This window comes from Hyperolius riggenbachi, chromosome 2 (assembly GCF_040937935.1).
Source record: "Hyperolius riggenbachi isolate aHypRig1 chromosome 2, aHypRig1.pri, whole genome shotgun sequence".
Taxonomy (NCBI): domain Eukaryota; kingdom Metazoa; phylum Chordata; class Amphibia; order Anura; family Hyperoliidae; genus Hyperolius; species Hyperolius riggenbachi.
This window is the reverse complement of record NC_090647.1, coordinates 40,669,381-40,691,414: the sequence shown is the minus strand read 5'-3', so window position 1 is coordinate 40,691,414 and position 22,034 is coordinate 40,669,381. Positions and strand designations below refer to the sequence as shown.

Here is a 22,034-nt window from a genome sequence, read left to right as displayed (position 1 = left end):
AACCCTTTTTTTTTTACAATTTATAGAAATCCTAAACAAAACCTGAAGTTTAGAACATGGTTTTACTTTGCAGGAAACACTGAAGGTGTTAAGCCTCAGTGTTTGCTGTATGGGGAGGGAGCTGCTTTAGCAGAGCTCCTGCAGTCTATTCACATCTGCAGACAAGAACTAATTAGATACTTTGATCTGGCTAAACAAACACAGAGCAGTGGATTTCTTCAGCCGCTACATGTGAAATAAAGACTTTTCATTGTGTGCTGTGCAAGAGTTCGGGCCCGCTTTAACCCGGCACTGAAACACACCCCTGTGAAGCATTAACATTGATCTTGTTTTGTTTTTGTAGAACTGGACATGTCGGTGTCTGAAGACAGCTGTGGAAGGAGTCTGCCGACCACCCCAAATGCAAGACCCACCTTTGACAACATCGGCTCTGCAGAACTTGTCTGAGATGAAGCTCCTCCTCCTTCCTACTGGCTGGGCTTATCATTGGCCAGTGACATTGTTCATTGCGAAAGAAGGAAGAATCCACTCTGGTTCTTTGGGTGGGGGTCGGGACTTATGCTGGACACACTGCAATGTAGCTGCTACTTGTTCACAGTGGAGCAATCCAACTTGAGGACTGAATCAGAATCTAATGTGAATAGATATGACGCTTATTCTGTATGACAAGCCAAGTTAGACTACTTAAAGAAAACCTGTAATGAGAAGTTCCACTGGGGTGTACTCACCTCGGGTGGGGGAAGCCTCCAGATCCTATCGAGGCTTCCCCCGTTCTCCTGTGTCCCACGGCGGTGGTGAAAAAAGCTCCCAGTTTCCTGCGCCTGCGTAGTAGAGCGAACACGACAGAGTTCGGTTCTTTCCATCTATCTCTGTGCTGAGTGCCTCAACAGCGCCCCCGCTGGAGCCAGGGAAGGTTAATATATTAGTCTTGTCAGGCTTGTCGAGCCAGGATTGGGGGACACTTCGGGGGACCCAGCACTGGACTGCCTGCAGCTACAGGGGAGGGGGAAGCCTCATTGGGACCCTGAGGCTTCCCCCTACCGAGGTGACTACCCCACAGGGGACTTTTTTTTTTATACAGGTTCTCTTTAATTTTTAACATTTTGACACCCTTCTCTAATTTTTAGGAGGGTTTAGCTCCCCATTCTGACTGATCTTAGAACTTTTAATGACTTTTATGTATTGCCCAAACTCCAGTTCATACATAGCAGCACCATACACGACACTGCTAGTAATGTATCTGTGTTTAAAAAAAACTTGAGGTGAGAGTTATATGGAGGCTGCCATATTCATTTCCTTTTAAACAATACCAGTTGCCTGGCAGTCCTGATCTCTTTGACTGCAGTAGTGTCTCAATCACACACCTGAAACAAGCATGCAGCTAATCCAGTCAGGCCTCATTTACACCTAAAATCTAAAATGCAAATGCAACGTTTTGCGTTTTTTGTGCACTCCCCCCCCCCCCCCCTCCCGGCGCTCCACTGCTTGCTACGTTTTTGGTAAAATCGCTTTTCTAAGTGCTTTTCCAAAGCGGTTTTGTCATTCACTCCGTGCCGCAAGTCAGGAAGTAAACTTTTGGACCCGAAAAATAATAAATACAATGTATTTATTCTCAAAAACCCGAACGCAACAGGGATGGTCGTAGTCAGCCAACTTCGCTACGCTGGAACTACGCGTAGTTTTATGCAGTTACGCTTCGCCAAACTACAGCATCAAAATCAAATATTCGCTTTGTATGCATTTCGTAGAATACACGTTAAAATATGCAATTATGCGTAGTGCAAAGGGTAGTGTATGCGGATACTGATGCCAGTATGCAGAAAATTTTACGCATGAATTCCTTCTATGCGTACATTCCCCTTTCCAATGCGTAAATTTGTAAGCATACAATCGCATGCGGAAAATTAGACGGGAGTAACGCATTCATAGTTCCCTACGCAATAGACATGTTAACTACGGGTGGTGGGCGTAAGCAACGCATAACAGTACTTCGCTACGCGTAAATTCGTAAGCGTAGTTTTGAAACTTCACCTATGAACTACGATGCGTAGATGCGAACTACGATGCGTAAATTCGCACTGGCGTAGTTTCTGCTCATCCCTGGAACACAATCGCCGCATAAAGCGATTTTGTGAGCGTTTATCGCTCTTCCTATGCCTTCCATTATAGCAAAAATGGTACAGGCACCGCTTTGCTGAACGCACAGCGCACGAACCGCACTGATATGAACCTTCTTATAGAGATTCATTGCTCCAGCGTTTTGTGGGAGATTTAAAAAATCGCCTACGCTTGAAAAAAGGCCGGAAACGCCCCTAGTGTGACCGAGCCCTAAGACTTCAGTCAGAAACATCTGATCGATCTGCTACATGCTTGTTTAGGGGCTATGTTCTGCTGTGAAGCAGTGTGTGGAAGCAGGAAAAAATGACACATGCTCCTGCTACTCTGCATGGGGGAGGGAGGAGGTGGCAGGGACATTTTTTGTGAGCAAACAGGAGGTTTTTTTGCTAATTGGTTGGGGTGAGGATGGAGGAGGGCCCCCCAAAGCTTCAAAGCTTCTGGGCCCTACTGATGGCAGGGGTGATTACTACGCCCATGGACTGACTCTAAAAAGCTAATTTGAGCTCTGCCAGACTCTTCGTGCCATAAAGGATACTGTCACACAGGTAGTAGCATAGGGCTGAGTTTCCACCAGTGCTGCCATGCGTCGAAACACGATGCCGGCACAGTTATGGGGATTCACATGCGTGGTGTGATTAAATGCTGCCGACCGTCTGTTTTTTTTTTTTGTTTTTTTTTGTCCGCATGCAAATTTGGTAGCAGCCTATTGATTTAATCAGGTTGTGATTCCCCGTCCAGATTCACATGCACACTGCCACTAATAACAGCGCCCCCTACAGACATTCCTCATAAGTACAACATATGAGCGCCAAATATGTTTACACGCCAAGCCAAAGGAATCTATTACGTGACCTCTGTTAGTCGACAATAGTCACCGGCTTCAAACTGATGTATCCAGCAACCTGCCCCTTGTTAATTAGACGATTGCTTATGTGACAGCATGACCACAGGACGAGGACACAGAAAAGGGTTGAGATGAAATGGGGCCATAGGCAAGATAGCAGTTACGACCCACTGCTGATGGATACCTGGATTTTTTAGTACGATTTGGAGGGGGGAGGGGGGGGGTAGCATCCAACAGGCCCCTAGACTCTCTCCAGGTCCTAGGCAACTGCCTAGAATTGCTTTGTGGGTGTTCCGGCTTTGCACAGCACTCACATTGTTTTGTGCTTTTTTTGAAAGTGGACCTGAACTCAGAACTTTCTCTCTGCTCTAAAAGATACACAACAGCATAATTAAAACAAAAACTTTAAACAAAACATTTCTTTGTTACAGCTGATACAAATCCTAAAATACATCTGCACTGTTTCTACTTCCTGCTTTCATGGAAGCAGACATATTGTTTACATCCTGTGCTTTCTAATGAGTATATCTGCCATCTCCATCTGCCATCTGTGTCAGGTGACATGGGAGAGATCAAATTACAATTTGCGATTAGTCACAGATGAGGGGGAATCAGACAGGCTAAACTCTCTAAACACATACAGGGTGCATTTCTCTGTTTTCCTTCTGTCCTGTGCAAGAGTTCAGGTCCACTTTAAAGGCCATCCGAGGTGAAGATGAATTAAGGAAATAAACAATTGTATCTATATTCCTTCTCCTAAAAAATACTTTTCAAGATATTCCACAGTTTTATTTTATATTTAAATCTACTTTTCAAGTTTTTACTGTTGTTTATTGTTTTTGCTCAATGACACATTCATTGAAGTATGCCAGAGCTAATAAAATCTGAACTATTGACCCTGTGTATCTCTTTCCTGCTCTCAGAAGCCATTTTCTGCTAAGAAAGTGTTTTATAGTAGTAATTTCTTATCAGTGAGGGTTGCACTGTTGTCTGACCCAGTCCTGACTCAGACAGGAACTGCCGTTTACATACCTGATGTTTAACTCTTTCAGGCAGAGAAAGAAAAAAAGGAACACAGTATAGTTATTTGTGTGCTAGGCACTGTACATACACATGTCTATCTCATCATGTCACATGTCACTTCAGTTATCCTTTAATGGTATAGCGAGGAAGGGTCCCCTGTGTCATGATGACATAATCGCTTTTATGTGACATCACAGAGACAGATATGACGTCCTCTAATACAGTGTTTCTCAACATTTTATTGGTATGTACCCCTTTTAAAAATCTGTACTCACCAAGTACCCCTTAGCATAGTAAACATTATCACAAGTACCCCTTGACAAATATATATGTAATCATAGTACATGATGATTGGTTCTAAACTATTTCCAAGCCTTTACTATTGCTTTTAAATAGCTAAAACACCAATTTGGTGTTGTTTAAATAGGATTTATCATTTTCTACAACTCTAAATTTGTTATTCTTGGTTAAGTATATAAAGCCCGAGTACCCCCTGGAACCATCAGAAGTACCCCCTGGGGTACGCGTACCGCACGTTGAGAACCTAGGCTCTAATACACGACTCCCTTTGGTAGTGTCTTTGTTGAATGTTTACAGTCAGTGATTGGGAAGTGAATATTCCGCTGCGTATAGCAATAATGTATCTCAATGTACGCCTTGTTTTCTTGTTATGATGATATTGTGTCTGCTGCTTTATTAAAACCTTTTTTTTTTATTTAAATTAAGTGTTCTTGGCCTCTTTGGTTAATTTTTTATACCGTTTAAACAAAAAAATTAAACAGTCTGCTGCATTTTTTCGCATTACACGTTTAAATCGCACGTGGGTTTGCTTGTGAATTGCGAAAATTTGCATGCATTTTACATAGAAAGCAATGGTGGAAAAATTGTCCGCATGCAAAAATTTGTATTAAAATTTGCATATAGTTTAACATGAACCTGAACCGAGTAAAATTATTTAGAACAAACACATGGGGCTTGATTCAAAAAAGGGCCATAACTTAGTTAGCATGCCTAAAAGCCCCTTAGCATGCTTAAAGTCCCTTAGCGCGCGCAAAGTTTAAGCGCTGCACTGTGCGCATGAAACGTCGCATTGCAGCGCATTTTCATCGCACCCGATGCGACATTTCGCGCGCACCACGTATCAGCTTTAGGCGTGCTAACTGCTTAGCACCCTTTTGTGAATTGAGCCCATGACGTAGCTGCAAATGAATATTACATACTTACCTTGCCGTCATTTCCTCTCAGAAGCTCGCCATTTCCTTCTAACAACGATTCCTTCCATCCATCCTTCCAACTGAAATACATCAGTTGCTGTCAGTTATAACTGAAAGGACAACTGATGTGCAAGGTAATGTCCATGTTACGCTATGGCTCAAGTGGGCGATATTACAGTTTAACAGTGTGCTGACCATGGCTGTTTCCACGACCGTGCGGGGCGTGCCGCCGCCCGAGGCGCTGCTGGGAGGGGGGCGCTGTGATGGAGGGGGAGCTGCAGCCGCGGGGAGGGCAGCCCGCCCTCTCCCTCCCTTCCTCTCCCCGGGCCACCCTCCTTGCGATCCCCCCTCGGAGTGCAGAGTAATGCAGCAGGGAAGCGCTATGCAAAACTACTCACCTCGCTGGCTCCAAGCGCTGCTCTCTCGCCGCCAGTCTTCTCTCTGCCTACACGCTGATACACACACACGCTGCTTCCTGTTTAGCAGCTCCGAGGGGGGATCGCACGGAGGGCGGCCCGGGGAGAGGAAGGGAGGGAGAGGTAGATAGGTAGCTGCCCTCCCAGCGGCTGCGGCTCCCCCCTCCATCATGGGGGGCACCTTCCTAACCTATACTGGGGCAGCTACCTATCTAACCTATCCTGGGGGGCACCTACCTATCTAACCTATCCTGGGGGGACCTACCTATCTAACCTATCCTCGGGGGCACCTACCTATCTAACCTATCCTGGGGGCACCTACCTAATCTAACCTATACGGAGGGGGCAGCTACCTAATTAACCTATACTGGGGGGCACCTACCTATCTAACCTAAACTGGGTGGCAGCTACCTATCTAACCTAAACTGGGTGGCACCTACCTAATCTAACCTATACTGGGGGGCACCTACCTATCTAACCTAAACTGGGTGGCAGCTACCTATCTAACCTATACTGGGGGCACCTACCTAATCTAACCTATACTGGGGGCACCTACCTATGTAACCTATACTGGGTGGCAGCTACCTATCTAACCTATACTGGGGGCACCTACCTAATCTAACCTATACTGGGGGGCACCTACCTAATCTAACCTATACTGGGGGCACCTACCTAATCTAACTTATACTGGGGGGCACCTACCTAATCTATACTGGGGCAGCTACCTATCTAACCTATACTGGGGGGCACCTACCTATCTAACCTGGGGGGAAGCTACCTAATCTAACCTATACTGAGGGGGCAGCTACCTAATCTAACCTATACTGGGGGGCACCTACCTAATCTAACCTATACTGGGGGGCAGCTACCTATCTAACCTATACTGGGGGGCAGCTACCTAACCTATACTGGGGGGCAGCTACCTAATCTAACTTATACTGAGGGGGCAGCTACCTAATCTAACCTATACTGGGGGGCACCTACCTATCTAACCTATACTGGGGGGCAGCTACCTATCTAACCTATAGTGGGAGCATTAACTTATCTAACCTGTATTGGGGGCACCTACCTACCTAGCTAGTCTATACAGGTGACAACTATACTGGCTACCTATATTGGAGGCACCTACCTACAGTGGAGGAAATAATTATTTGACCCCTCACTGATTTTGTAAGTTTGTCCAATGACAAAGAAATGAAAAGTCTCAGAACAGTATCATTTCAATGGTAGGTTTATTTTAACAGTGGCAGATAGCACATCAAAAGGAAAATCGAAAAAATAACCTTAAATAAAAGATAGCAACTGATTTGCATTTCATTGAGTGAAATAAGTTTTTGAACCCTCTAACAATAAAAGACTTAATACTTAGTGGAAAAACCTTTGTTTGCAAGCACAGAGGTCAAACGTTTCTTGTAATTGATGACCCAAGTTTGCACACATTTTAGGAGGAATGTTGGTCCACTCCTCTTTGCAGATCATCTCTAAATCCCTAAGGTTTCGAAGCTGTCTCTGTGCAACTCTGAGCTTGAGCTCCCTCCATAGGTTTTCTATTGGATTAAGGTCCGGAGACTGACTAGGCCACTCCATGACCTTAATGTGCTTCTTCTTGAGCCACTCCTTTGTTGCCTTTGCTGTACGTTTTGGGTCATTGTCGTGCTGGAACACCCATCCACGACCCATTTTCAGTTTCCTGGCAGAGGGAAGGAGGTTGTCGTTCAGGATTTCACGATACATGGCTCCGTCCATTTTCCCGTTAATGCGATTAAGTTGTCCTGTGCCCTTAGCAGAAAAACACCCCCAAAGCAAAATGTTTCCACCCCCATGCTTGACGGTGGGGACGGTGTTTAGGCAGCATTTTTCTTCCTCCAAACACAGCGAGTTGAGTTAATGCCAAAGAGCTCTATTTTGGTCTCATCAGACCACAGCACCTTCTCCCAGTCACTCACAGAATCATTCAGGTGTTCATTGGCAAACTTCAGACGGGCCTGCACATGTGCCTTCTTGAGCAGGGGGACCTTGCGAGCCCTGCAGGATTTTAATCCATTGCGGTGTAATGTGTTTCCAATGGTTTTCTTGGTGACTGTGGTCCCTGCTAATTTGAGGTCATTCACTAACTCCTCCCGTGTAGTTCTAGGATGCTTTTTCACCTTTCTCAGAACCATTGACACCACACGAGGTGAGATCTTGCGTGGAGCCCCAGAGCGAGGTCGATTGATGGTCATTTTGTGCTCCTTCCATTTTCGAACAATCACAGTTTGTTCACCTTCTCTCCAAGCTTCTTGCTAATGGTTTTGTAGCCCATTCCAGCCTTGTGCAGGTCTACAATTTTGTCTCTAACATCCTTGGACAGCTCTTTGGTCTTTCCCATGTTGGAGAGTTTGGAGTCTGCTTGATTGATTGATTCTGTGGACAGGTGTCTTTTATACAGGTGACTAGTTAAGACAGGTGTTCTTAATGAGGGTGACTAATTGAGTAGAAGTGTCTAACCACTCTGTGGGAGCCAGAACTCTTAATGGTTGGTAGGGGTTCAAAAACTTATTTCACTCAATGAAATGCAAATCAGTTGCTATCTTTTATTTAAGGTTATTTTTTCGATTTTCCTTTTGATGTGCTATCTGCCACTGTTAAAATAAACCTACCATTGAAATGATACTGTTCTGAGACTTTTCATTTCTTTGTCATTGGACAAACTTACAAAATCAGTGAGGGGGTCAAATAATTATTTCCTCCACTGTAACTAACATATACTGGGGACATCTACCTATCTAACCTATGCTGGGGGCAACTATTCTGGCTACCTATATTAGAGGCACCCACCTAGCTAACCTGTACTGGGGACACCTACCTATCTAACTTATACCGGGGACGCCTGCCTATCTAACCTATACTGTGGGCAACTATACTGGCTACCTATGCTGGAGGCACCTACCTGGCTAACCTATACCGGAGGCAACTATACTGGCTCACCTATGCCTGGCTACCTATACTGGGGGGACCTATAGCTGGCTACCTATACTGGGGTACCTATTCTGGGGGAATCTATACTGAGTGCAACTAGACCTGGCTAACCTACACTGCGGGCACCCATACCTTGCTTCGGGGGGGAGGGGGGGCACAATTTTTACACCCTCGCCCTGGGTGCATTTTAGCCTAGAAACTGCACTGGTGCTGACCAGGAAGCTGTTATGTGGTAATGGCCATTTTCCCCAGGGCTCAATCCTCTCTCCCCTGCTTTTCACGATTTACATGATACCGCTTGGAAAACTAATCCAAAAACATGGCCGGACATACCACTGCTATGCAGACGACACCCAACTATATCTTTCCTTCAAGCCTGGTGTGACAGACCCAACTCTAACTATAAACGCCTGCTTACGTGAACTACAGCAATGGATGAATGACAACTGGCTGAAACTAAATGCAGACAAAACTGAAGTCCTTCTGATTGGAGGGCAGAGCATGATAACAAAACAACTTAACTTGCAGTCTTCACCACTGGGAATAGGAAGCACGGATCTGCGCAGCTCTGATCATGTGCGTAGCCTAGGAGTTCTATTTAATGGGAATTTAAACTTCAGAACTCAAATCTCTGCTGTGGTGAAATCATCCTATTTTCACCTGAAGAACATTGCAAAAATCAAGCACCTCATCCCCCCAAAAGATCTGCCAACCTTAGTCCATGCCTTCATCACATCCCGACTGGACTACTGTAATGCTCTCTGCACTGGACTTACAATAAAGGTCTTGTACCGCCTACAGCTGATACAGAATACTGCTGCCAGACTGCTAACCAACCAACCCCGTCACTGCCACATAACGTCAGTCCGGCACTCCCTTCACTGGCTACCTATAGAATGGAGGGTCCTATTCAAGATTGGCCTACTGACATTTAAATCCCTGAATAATGTAGGTCCTGGATACATGAAAGATATGTTGCAGCTGCGTAGCAATCCCCGCATTCTCAGATCCACAGGTTCTAATAATCTAGTCATACCCAGAGTCCATTTGGAAACTTTTGGTCCCAGAACCTTCTGTCATGCTGCCCCTACGTTTTGGAACTCCTTACCTCAACAGATCAGGACAGCTCCATCCCTGGACGTGTTTTAAATCCAGACTGAAAACCCACCTGTTCAGTTTGGCATTTGCAGAAATATAACTTTTGTTGTGTGAATACTTCATCCTACTACCAAATACTGAATCTGAGAGAGCCTAAGCGCTTTGAGTCCTATGGGAGAAAAGCGCTATAGAAATGTTATTGTATTGTATTGTATCAGTAACACGGACGACTTATAACAGCTCGGCAAATTGCTTTTGTTTTAACCACCAGATTTTAAATTCACCAGTCACCAGATTGTAAATTCTACTTTTGCTGATGAAAAAACAACCCCTTCAGTCCAGTCCACACGTTGCAAAGATTGTTGGTAAATAATATTTCAGCTTGCTTTACTTGTATTTTGTTCTGTCAGAAGATAAACGAGTGTTAAAACTGAAGTGCATTCTCAATTTTATCCACAAGATGGTGGTAGTGCAATTGAATTGCTATTGTGATGATTGAATGCCCCAGATCAGTATTGCATTTTAGCAGCTGTGTGTGGGTAAAGTACACAGCTGTCAGAGTGCAGCCAGAGACAGAGGGAACTGCAGAAGATAAACTAACGCAGACAGAGTTAAGCTGGCCACACACCATACAATAAAATGATCCGATTTTACGGCAATTCGATAAAAACGACTGGATCTCCCGAAAAAAAAATCGAAAACTTTTTTGTATTTGACTGAAAAATCCAATTGGATTTCCCGTTTTCTACGATGGTGTGTGTTAGATTGTCAATTTAATAATATACACACCCTAGCAAGTTTTCAATCATTTTTATCATAATTGGGGGAAAAATTGAACATACGTGTGTGGGACATTGGTCAGATATTTGAAATGTTACAATCAGTCAGAAAAATTGATTGCAATTCTTAAATTGAACAGATATTTAAAATAAATTGTATAGTGTGTGGCCACCTTAAGCCTCGTAAGACTTCAGAACCTCTCCGCACTTCGGAGAAGAAAAAAAAGGGGGACCCACAATGGATGGCAAAAGGAAGACTTCCTCCTTGTTAGCTTTGGAATACAGTATTATTATTTATTGTATTCATAAAGCACTAACATATTACGAAGCGCTGGACAGTAAATAGATACATTGATACAAAGGAGACGTAACAAGGTTATACAACATACTGTAGGACAAAGCTATACAAGGCAAACATGGTACAAGATACATGATCATGTGATTTGGGTTGGTTAGGTAGGCCCAGTAATACAAGTACGAGGTGGACATAGGAAAGGAGCACACGATCATATAGAATACACTAGGGAAGGGAGGACCCCGCCATAGGCTTGCAATCTAAGTGGAGGGGAAGAAGACACACTAGGTAGGGCTGTAGAATAAGTATTCAGTAGAGAGTTACTGCAGGATAGGAAGTGGGTAGGCCATTTTGAAGAGGTGGGTTTTCAGGGCTTGCTTGAATGTGTTGAAAGAGGGGGCAAGTCTGATGGGCGGTGGAAGGGAGTCCCAGAGGGTTGGGGCAGTGTTGCCAACCGTCCGTCTAAGGACGGGCAGTCCGTAATTAAGACATGAAATTTCCCCTGTCCGTACTGCCCGTCCTTTTGGGACAGGCGTCCGTTAAAATAACTCTCTGGCACTGCTACTATAGGCAGCCTGGTCCCCTGCGGCTACCCTGATAAAAACTTTTTCCCTTTCCCTCCCGCCCTCCAATCAGGAGCTTCTATTTTCCCCTTCCCTCCCGCCCACCAATCACGAGCTTCTATTTCCCCCTTCCCTCCCGCCCACCAATCAGGAGCTTTCTTTTTTTTTGCTGGTGCCTTCTTCCAGCCAATGAGAGAGGCAGCCAATCGACAGAGCTCGCCCTCCACAAACTTCGTCTACTGTAGCAGACAGTAGCACAACAGCTCAGGAGGAAGAATTGCTCACAGGCGTGTTCTTTAGATCTCAGCCAGCCAGGTATAAATTAGTGTAATTCCTGTGACATTGTGTCGTCTGCTCCGGGGGTATATGACCTCTGCAGCCAGGAGCAGATGACACAGAATTCCTCTGCTTATGGTGTGTGTGACATAATGCAGAGCCCTGACAAGCAAGGCAGGGCTGCATGTCTCACACAATGCTAATAATGGATGAAAATCTGCCCTAAAGTAATGCTGTGCAACTTAGTGTACTATTGCTGTCTAGTATTGCACACAAAACTTTTGTTTTAATGTGAGGTGCATGTATTTTCTATTATAGTTTCATAAAGGAGATCCATAAATTATATCAGCCATTTCTCAGTGAATTATATAATAGGAAATACATGCACCTTACAATAAAACCTCACTGCACCACCAAGGCAAGATTTGGACATATGAAAAATGCCATAATAATCTACCCCTCTGAGGTAGATGGCTGACCAGGGTTGTCAAGCATCCATATTTAGATGGACTGTCTATCCAAATGCTCCCCAAAATCACTTGTCTGTTCATACCTGTATTGTGTGCTCCTGCTGTCCCATGCACTTACAGACAGCTATCCTATGCGCATGCGCTTGGAATACGTGCTTCGCTGTCCTAGGTTGTTGTTTGTGGGTGGTGGAACATTGTCTAATTTCTTTTAGGGTCACTTTACCTGTGTTTTAGGAGAGAACTTGCGTCCACTGTATTTGTGTTACTCTGTTACATAACAGTTAGCTCAGCCCACATCCTGTCGTGGCCACACCATTTGATGCCACGGCGCCGCACTCCTATTCTGGTCCAACCCCCCAGTCAAACGTGAAAAACACAATGTGGCCCTTGAGTCTAAAGTTGGCCCACCCCTGGATTAGAGTAGACTGTGAGCTCCTCTGAGGACAGTCAGTGGCATGATAATTTACTCTGTGAATTGCTGCAGCAGATTTAAGTGCTATTTAAATACCTAATAATATGGTAGGACTTTAGACTATGACAGGATTAAATTGTGAGCTCCTCTGAGGATTGAGTGACATGACTATGTACCCTGTAAAGTGCTGCAGAAGATGTCATTGCTTTATACAGGGCTGTGGAGTTGGTACAAAAGTCATCCAACTCTGATGCCTTTTATGAAACCACCGACTCCAGGTACCCAAATATTGCTCTGACTCCTCGACTCCGACTCCACAGCCCTGGCTAAATAGTTCAAATAATAATAATGGCCAGAGCTTAGAGCCACCCACAACTCTACTTAAAAGTGCGCTTTTAACTCCGCCCCCAACTCCGCCCCCTGTCCGTCCAAAATTTTGAGTGTCCTGCTTTTTGGAGCCTTTTGTCCGTCAAAAATTAGAAAATAGGTTGGCAACCCTGGGTTGGGGGTGGCTCTGGAGAAATCCTGCAGTTGAGCATGGGAGTGGGAAATGTGAGCCTGCAGGATTAGCAGTTGGAGGATCGACCAGTTCAATTTAACACTGACCAGATGCTTTATTTGCTGAAAAAAATGCTGATACATATTTTTAAGTGCTCTACTTTAGTCTTATTATTATTTACATGGGAAGTCTAAACCCACTTTAAGGATACCCAGAGGCGAGAAGTATAGGGAAGCTGCCATGTTTATTTCCTTAATAAACAATACCAGTTGTCTGGCTATCCTGCTGATCTTCTGCCTCTAATACTTTTAGCCACAGCCCTTGAACAAGCATGCAGCAGATCAGGTGTTTCGTACATTATGGTCAAATCTGACAAGCATAGCTGCTGTTTGTTTTTGGTGTTGTTCAGACCCTACTGCAGCCAAATAGATCAGCAGCCGTAGCACTGAGTCTCTGGTGATGTCCACCACCACACTGAGAAACTAAGACAGAACTCGATGGACCTATGTCTTTTTTCAACCAAAATAACTATGTAACAGACAGACAGACCGAATGCTTGCCAATCTAATTGCTTCCCCAGCGATAGCAAACATCCACACTGACACGGACAAGACAAACAAGTTGGAGGGTAACTAATAGCAACCACTGCTACAGTTACATCCACAGGAACAGGACAAGCAAGAATCCCAGCAGTCACCAACGCGGTGAAGGCAGTCTCCAAACTATCAGGATTGGAAAAGACTGCACTGTACCCCCGCGGGTGCAGTGAACGTCCAGGCAGGCAAGGCAAGATAATGCAATGCAATGCAATACAATACAATACAATACAATACAATACAATGCAATGCAATGCAATACAATACAATACAATACAATACAATACAATACAATACAACTTTCTTACCAGGAACCCAGCAATCAACTTTGGCTAAGCTGAACGCTATGTCGGGCGAGGTCTGAGAGATGAAACAGGCTTTTCTATGGACATCAGCCAATGAGAGCAGACATGCAAATTCCCACACAGCTGAATGGTAATCACGCAATCCTGTGTTAGGGTGCATACACACATCAGACTATAGTCTATAGTCCTATGCAAATCTCTTTATGGCGCTGTATGAAGAGACTTTTGTCTATTTGAACCCCATTTTCCGCCGGCACGCTTTGTGCTGGTGGAGATATATAGATGACGTGTTTTGCATATGGAGGGGGCCACGTGATACATTGGATAGCTTCATTAATACTGTACATCGACAGTGCCCGGCAATAAAATTGACAGCAAATTGGGACACGAGACAATTACCCTTTCTTGATGTTTTAGTTTGTTATAGCAATGGGAGGATATCCACCGATTTGTACACGAAGCCGACGGACAGGAATTCCATCCTCCACTATGGGAGTTTCCACCCTGGTGGGGTGAGGGATGGGATTCCTGGAGGTCAGTTTTCCAGGGTGGACAAGATTGTGAGTGAGCCTGAAAGATGTGCCGACTGCAAGAGTGAACTTAGTGAGAAATTTCGATCTAGAGGTTACCCTATAGAGATCTTGGGTGATAGAAAACGTTCTCGCGGGCGTCGTTTGAAGGGGGTACCACGTATACCCTTCGTCTCGACCTACAACATCTGTAGTGATGTGGTAGCAAGGACGGTACGTAGACATTGGCACTTGTTAAGGGATGGTTTCCCCACAGTGCCTGAATTTAGGTTTACTCCTATGATGTCGTTTCGCCGTGCGCCTACACTACGAGATAAATTGCGTACTAAATCGGCACCTCAGCTTCAGCCTCATGTCACAAGAACTGGGATGTTCCCCTGCCTATCCTGCCATATGTGCAATAGTGTTATACGCGGCAACACCTTTTTACATCCCACTTTGGGCACTGTGTACCACATCAGAGGACATTACACATGTGATTCCAACCATGTGGTATATCTATTAAAATGTCCATGTAGCTTTATATATATTGGTATGACCACACAGTGTCTAAAGGTGAGGATCTCTGCACATAAATCAGCCATTAGAAATGGCACGGCGGGACAGGCAGTGGCAGAGCACTTTAAATCTTGTGGGCATAGTGTTTCCCAGCTTAGAGTTATGGTGATAGATGGGGTTCCACCGAATTGGAGAGGAGGTGATAGAACTAAAGAACTTTTACGTAGGGAGGCGGGCTGGATTAGGCGCATGGATGCTATGGGAAAGGCAGGGCTCAATCGTGAGCTTGATTTGGGGTTCTGTATTTGAATTATGGGTATCCTGACTGTGTATCTCTGGTATAAATTGTGTTTTGTTGGCACTTTGTGGTTTTAATACGTTTATTTTGTTTTGTTTTATTTTTAGACCATCAGAGGACGCAAATGGAGTGCAAGAGGTGGTCCCCTTTAACCACGCAGCAGTATGGTGAGTGCTGCGGTCTGTAGATATTTGTTATGAGTCCAGGTTGCTATGGCGACATTTGTGGCCGCTCTAGCACCACCTACTGTGATGATGCGTGGGCTGTGTTGCGCTGAGTGATGGCTGGGGCGCACAGGATTGGCCAAGGTTTAACAGCTGACCGGGTCATGTGACTTTGTCACATGACGCGGATGTTATACCGCTCGTCTCCGTGGACAGAGGCGGCGGTTACGGAGCTATGATGCGCCCGCCTTGCCCTCACGATGGCTGCCTGCAGCGGGGACCCCTTCTGCTTACCTGATTGGTGAGTTTGTTTTTGAATTATGCAGTATTCATTGGTCCATTTTGGATGCACTAGTTTCCCATCAGGTCCTCCTTTTTGTGCTCCTGGGGAATGGTCAGAGGTTTCACCTGAGGGGTGGGTTTTGTCTTATAAATGTATGTATGTGACATAAGGTGTTTTATATGACCATTTTACAACTTGATAAAGGCCAGAGGAGGCCGAAACAACTGTTTGTTGTTGGAGTCATGTCTGCATCAATAAAACCTTAAAAGAGCTATACTTATTTTGTGTGGTGCCGGTCCTTTGAGGAATACGTAACACTGACACGGACAAGACAAACAAGTTGGAGGGTAACTAATAGCAACCACTGCTACAGTAACATCCACAGGAACAGGACAAGCAAGAATCCCAGCAGTCACCAACGCGGTGAAGGCAGTCTCCAAACTATCAGGATTGGAAAAGACTGCACTGTACCCCCGCGGGTGCCGTGAACGTCCAGGCAGGCAAGGCAAGGTAATGCAATGCAATACAATACAATACAATACAATACAACTTTCTTACCAGGAACCCAGCAATCAACTTTGGCTAAGCTGAACGCTATGTCGGGCGAGGTCTGAGAGATGAAACAGGCTTTTCTATGGACATCAGTCAATGAGAGCAGACATGCAAATTCCCACACAGCTGAATGGTAATCACGCAATCCTGTGTTAGGGTGCATACACACATCAGACTATAGTCTTTGGAAAATGAAAGATCACAGACCAATCTTACCACCTTTCATGTAGTATGAGAGCCATACCTACACAGTCTATTCTATGGAGCTGAACTCCACATCAGATAAAATCTTTGCAAGATGCTGCACACACAGATGCTGTACAGACACAAAAGATCAGTATCTGCAAAAGATCTGTTCCTGCCAAAAATCCATTCCTGCAAATTGCAATGATAGTCTATGAGATCTGCAGATCATCATACAGACATGATTTAACTGACATTCATCTGCAGATCAAGCAATCATCCGCAGATCTGAAAATCCATCCTAGAGGCTCATACACACATCAGACTATAGTCTTTGGAAAATGAAAGATCACAGACCAATCTTACCACCCTTCATGTAGTATGAGAGCCATACTCTACACAGTCTATTGTATGGAGCTGAACTCCCCATCAGACAGAAATCTTTGCAAGATGCTGCACAGAAACATGCTGTACACACTCAAAAGATCTGTAGCTGCAAAAGATCTGTTCCTGCCAAAAATCCATCCTTGCAAATTGCAATGATAGCCTATGAGATCTGCAGATCATCATACACACATGATTTAACTGACATTCATCTGCAGATCAAGCAATTATCCGCAGATCTGAAAATCCATCCTGGCGGATCTGATCTGCAGATGAATGTCAGTTAAATCATGTGTGTATGATGATCTGCAGATGATCTCATAGACTATCATTGCAATTTGCAGGAATGGATTTTTGGCAGGAACAGATCTTTTGCAGCTACAGATCCTTTGAGTGTGTGCAGCATGTTTCTGTGCAGCATCTTGCAAAGATTTTTTTCTGATGGGGAGTTCAGCTCCATAGAATAGACTGTGTAGAGTATGGCTCTCATACTACATGGAAGGGGGTAAGATTGGTCTGTGATCTTTCATTTTCAAAAGACTATGGTCTGATGTGTGTATGTGGCCTAATGGATCTGATCTGCAGATGAATGTCAGTTAAATCATGTGTGTATGATGATCTGCAGATCTCATAGACTATCATTGGAATTTGCAGGAACAGATCTTTTGCAGATATTGATCTTTTGTGTCTGTACAGCATCTGTGTGTGCAGCATCTTGCAAAGATTTCTGTCTGATGTGGAGTTCAGCTCCATAGAATAGACTGTGTAGAGTATGGCTCTCATACTACATGAAGGGTGGTAAGATTGGTCTGTGATCTTTCATTTTCCAAAGACTATAGTCTGATGTGTGCATACACCTTAAGGGCTAGAACCCACAAGGGCGATTTTCCGAGCATTTAGTGAGCGTTACAAAACGCTAGCGTTGTCCCAAAAAGCTCAGCTAATGTAAGCGGATGGGTCAAGTTCCACTGTAGCGTTTGTGAATCCTAAAATCGCAAACGCAGGACATGCATCATTTTTGGAGCGTTAGCGCTTCAATGTTAAGTATGTAAGCGCTGCGCAATCGCTGTGCAAACGCAATGGCGCGCGTTTTGTTAGCGTTTTCAAAATTCAGAAAGTACCCAGAAGGCTTACAGCTTCCCAGAATGCTATAAGATAAGGTTTCTGTTTCCTGTTGACGGCTTGTGGTACAACGGAAGTGCGACAGAGCTGCAGGCTGTGTGGAAAGTGGCTTCTTCAGGGCAATGTCTCGAAAAAAATGGTTTACAACGGAGGATGTCATCTCCAAAGTGCAGCCACATGAAGTTCTGTACAAGAAAACGAGCAGAGACTACAAAGTGAACCAGCTAGTCAACGAATTATGGGCAAAAATAGCAAAGGAACTGTATGAGGAGGCTGGATTGACATGGAATATGCTGTCACCCAAACTTCAGGATACAAAAAGTGAGTACCTTTTGTATGTATAAATGATGTCAAGAGTGTCTCTCTCTCTGTCTGTTTGTATATATATATATATATATATATATACCGTATATACTCGCAAGCAAGCCGACCCGTATGTAAGCCGACCCCCCCACTTTTGCCCCCAAAAACAGGAAAAAATGATTGACCCTCATATAAGCCGGGGGTAGGAAACGCTGGCCGCGTGATCCCCCCAGTATGTCCCAGTATAGCTAGTATAGTGCCCAGTATGGGTAGGTAGTGCCTCAGTATAGCTAGTATAGTGCCCAGTATAGGTAGGTAGTGCTCAGTATAGCTAGTAAATTGCCCCAGTATAGCTAGTATAGTGCTCAGTATAGCTAGTATAGTGCTCAGTATAGTGCTCAGTATAGCTAGTATAGTGCTCAGTATAGCTAGTATAGTGCTCAGTATAGCTAGTATAGTGCTCAGTATAGCTAGTATAGTGCTCAGTATAGCTAGTGAAGTGCCCCAGTTTAGCTAGTATAGTGCTCAGTATAGCCAGTATAGTGCTCAGTATAGCCAGTATAGTGCTCAGTATAGCCAGTATAGTGCTCAGTATAGCCAGTATAGTGCTCAGTATAGCTAGTGAAGTGCCCCAGTTTAGCTAGTATAGTGCTCAGTATAGCTAGTATAGTGCTCAGTATAGCCAGTATAGTGCCCCATTATAGCTAGTATAGTGCCCCATTATAGCTAGTATAGTGCCCCATTATAGCTAGTATAGTGCCCCATTATAGCTAGTATAGTGCCCCAGTATAGCTTGTATAGTGCCCCAGTATAGTCAGTATAGTGCCCCAGTATAGTCAGTATAGTGCCCCAGTATAGCTTGTATAGTGCCCCAGTATAGCTTGTATAGTGCCCCAGTATAGCTTGTATAGTGCCCCAGTATAGCTAGTATAGTGCCCCATTATAGCTAGTATAGTGCCCCAGTATAGCTAGTATAGTGCCCCAGTATAGCTTGTATAGTGCCCCAGTATAGTCAGTATAGTGCCCCAGTATAGCTAGTATAGTGCCCCATTATAGCTTGTATAGTGCCCCAGTATAGCTTGTATAGTGCCCCAGTATAGTCAGTATAGTGCCCCAGTATAGCTAGTATAGTGCCCCATTATAGCTAGTATAGTGCCCCAGTATAGCTTGTATAGTGCCCCAGTATAGTCAGTATAGTGCCCCAGTATAGCTAGTATAGTGCCCCATTATAGCTAGTATAGTGCCCCAGTATAGCTTGTATAGTGCCCCAGTATAGTCAGTATAGTGCCCCAGTATAGCTAGTATAGTGCCCCAGTATAGCTAGTATAGTGCCCCAGTATAGCTTGTATAGTGCCCCAGTATAGCTAGTATAGTGCCCCAGTATAGCTAGTATAGTGCCCCATTATAGCTTGTATAGTGCCCCAGTATAGCTTGTATAGTGCCCCAGTATAGTCAGTATAGTGCCCCAGTATAGCTTGTATAGTGCCCCAGTATAGTCAGTATAGTGCCCCAGTATAGCTTGTATAGTGCCCCAGTATAGCTTGTATAGTGCCCCATATAGCTAGTATAGTGCCCCAGTATAGCTAGTATAGTGCCCCCAGTATAGCTAGTATAGTGCCCCCAGTATAGCTAGTATAGTGCCCCATTATAGCTAGTATAGTGCCCCAGTATAGTGCCCCCAGTATAGCTAGTATAGTGCCCCAGTATAGCTAGTATAGTGCCCCATTATAGCTAGTATAGTGCCCCAGTATAGCTTGTATAGTGCCCCAGTATAGTCAGTATAGTGCCCCAGTATAGCTAGTATAGTGCCCCATTATAGCTAGTATAGTGCCCCAGTATAGCTTGTATAGTGCCCCAGTATAGTCAGTATAGTGCCCCAGTATAGCTAGTATAGTGCCCCATTATAGCTAGTATAGTGCCCCAGTATAGCTTGTATAGTGCCCCAGTATAGCTAGTATAGTGCCCCAGTATAGCTAGTATAGTGCCCCATTATAGCTTGTATAGTGCCCCAGTATAGCTTGTATAGTGCCCCAGTATAGCTAGTATAGTGCTCAGTATAGTCAGTATAGTGCCCCAGTATAGCTTGTATAGTGCCCCAGTATAGTCAGTATAGTGCCCCAGTATAGCTTGTATAGTGCCCCAGTATAGCTTGTATAGTGCCCCATATAGCTAGTATAGTGCCCCAGTATAGCTAGTATAGTGCCCCCAGTATAGCTAGTATAGTGCCCCCAGTATAGCTAGTATAGTGCCCCATTATAGCTAGTATAGTGCCCCAGTATAGTGCCCCCAGTATAGCTAGTATAGTGCCCCCAGTATAGCTAGTATAGTGCCCCATTATAGCTAGTATAGTGCCCCAGTATAGTGCCCCCAGTATAGCTAGTATAGTGCCCCATTATAGCTAGTATAGTGCCCCATTATAGCTAGTATAGTGCCCCATTATAGCTAGTATAGTGCCCCAGTATAGCTTGTATAGTGCCCCAGTATAGTCAGTATAGTGCCCCAGTATAGTCAGTATAGTGCCCCAGTATAGCTTGTATAGTGCCCCAGTATAGCTTGTATAGTGCCCCAGTATAGCTTGTATAGTGCCCCAGTATAGCTAGTATAGTGCCCCATTATAGCTAGTATAGTGCCCCAGTATAGCTAGTATAGTGCCCCAGTATAGCTTGTATAGTGCCCCAGTATAGTCAGTATAGTGCCCCAGTATAGCTAGTATAGTGCCCCATTATAGCTTGTATAGTGCCCCAGTATAGCTTGTATAGTGCCCCAGTATAGTCAGTATAGTGCCCCAGTATAGCTAGTATAGTGCCCCATTATAGCTAGTATAGTGCCCCAGTATAGCTTGTATAGTGCCCCAGTATAGTCAGTATAGTGCCCCAGTATAGCTAGTATAGTGCCCCATTATAGCTAGTATAGTGCCCCAGTATAGCTTGTATAGTGCCCCAGTATAGTCAGTATAGTGCCCCAGTATAGCTAGTATAGTGCCCCATTATAGCTAGTATAGTGCCCCAGTATAGCTTGTATAGTGCCCCAGTATAGTCAGTATAGTGCCCCAGTATAGCTAGTATAGTGCCCCATTATAGCTAGTATAGTGCCCCAGTATAGCTTGTATAGTGCCCCAGTATAGCTAGTATAGTGCCCCAGTATAGCTAGTATAGTGCCCCATTATAGCTTGTATAGTGCCCCAGTATAGCTTGTATAGTGCCCCAGTATAGTCAGTATAGTGCCCCAGTATAGCTTGTATAGTGCCCCAGTATAGTCAGTATAGTGCCCCAGTATAGCTTGTATAGTGCCCCAGTATAGCTAGCATAGTGCCCCAGTATGGGTAGGTGCTGTCCCTCCCCGCTCCCCCCGCGGCCGCCGCTGCTATTACCTTAGGCGGCGCCGCTTCCTCTATCCCCGTCTTCCTCCGGTAACTACTAATTCACAGCAGCGCGCCCCTCGCTGCTGTGATGACGCAGGAAACCATAGAGAGCGGTTCCCATAGTAACGGCCGCTCTCTATGGTTTCCTCCGTCATCACAGCAGCGAGGGGCGCGCTGCTGTGAATTAGTAGTTACCGGAGGAAGACGGGGATAGAGGAAGCGGCGCCGCCTAAGGTAATAGCAGCGGCGGCCGCGGGGGGAGCGGGGAGGGACAGCACCTACCCACCCACGACTCGCAAGCAAGCCGACCCCCCAACTTTTGGCCCACTTTTGGGGGGTCAAAAATTCGGCTTGCTTGCGAGTATATACGGTATATATACACACACACACACAATCGATTGATGATGTTACATTGCCTTCTTTTTGGATGCTGTGTGATGTTGTAATGGAGCTGGTGGAAGTTATTCTGAACATCCATTCACTTTCTGTA

At 44.8% G+C, this 22,034-nt stretch overlaps 1 protein-coding gene across 4 annotated transcripts in view; it reads left to right on the top strand.

Moving 5' to 3' along the window:
- The window catches only part of GDPD4 (glycerophosphodiester phosphodiesterase domain containing 4), a 122,447-nt gene extending 117,741 nt beyond the window's left edge, over positions 1-4,706 (top strand). For all 4 annotated transcript variants that reach the window (XM_068266682.1, XM_068266683.1, XM_068266681.1 and 1 more), the window contains one exon: positions 344-4,706. In XM_068266682.1, coding sequence (XP_068122783.1) covers positions 344-447 — 104 coding nt within the window. In that variant the 3' untranslated portion in view covers positions 448-4,706. The remainder of the gene's footprint in view (positions 1-343) is intronic.
- Positions 4,707-22,034: the final 17,328 nt, after the last annotated feature.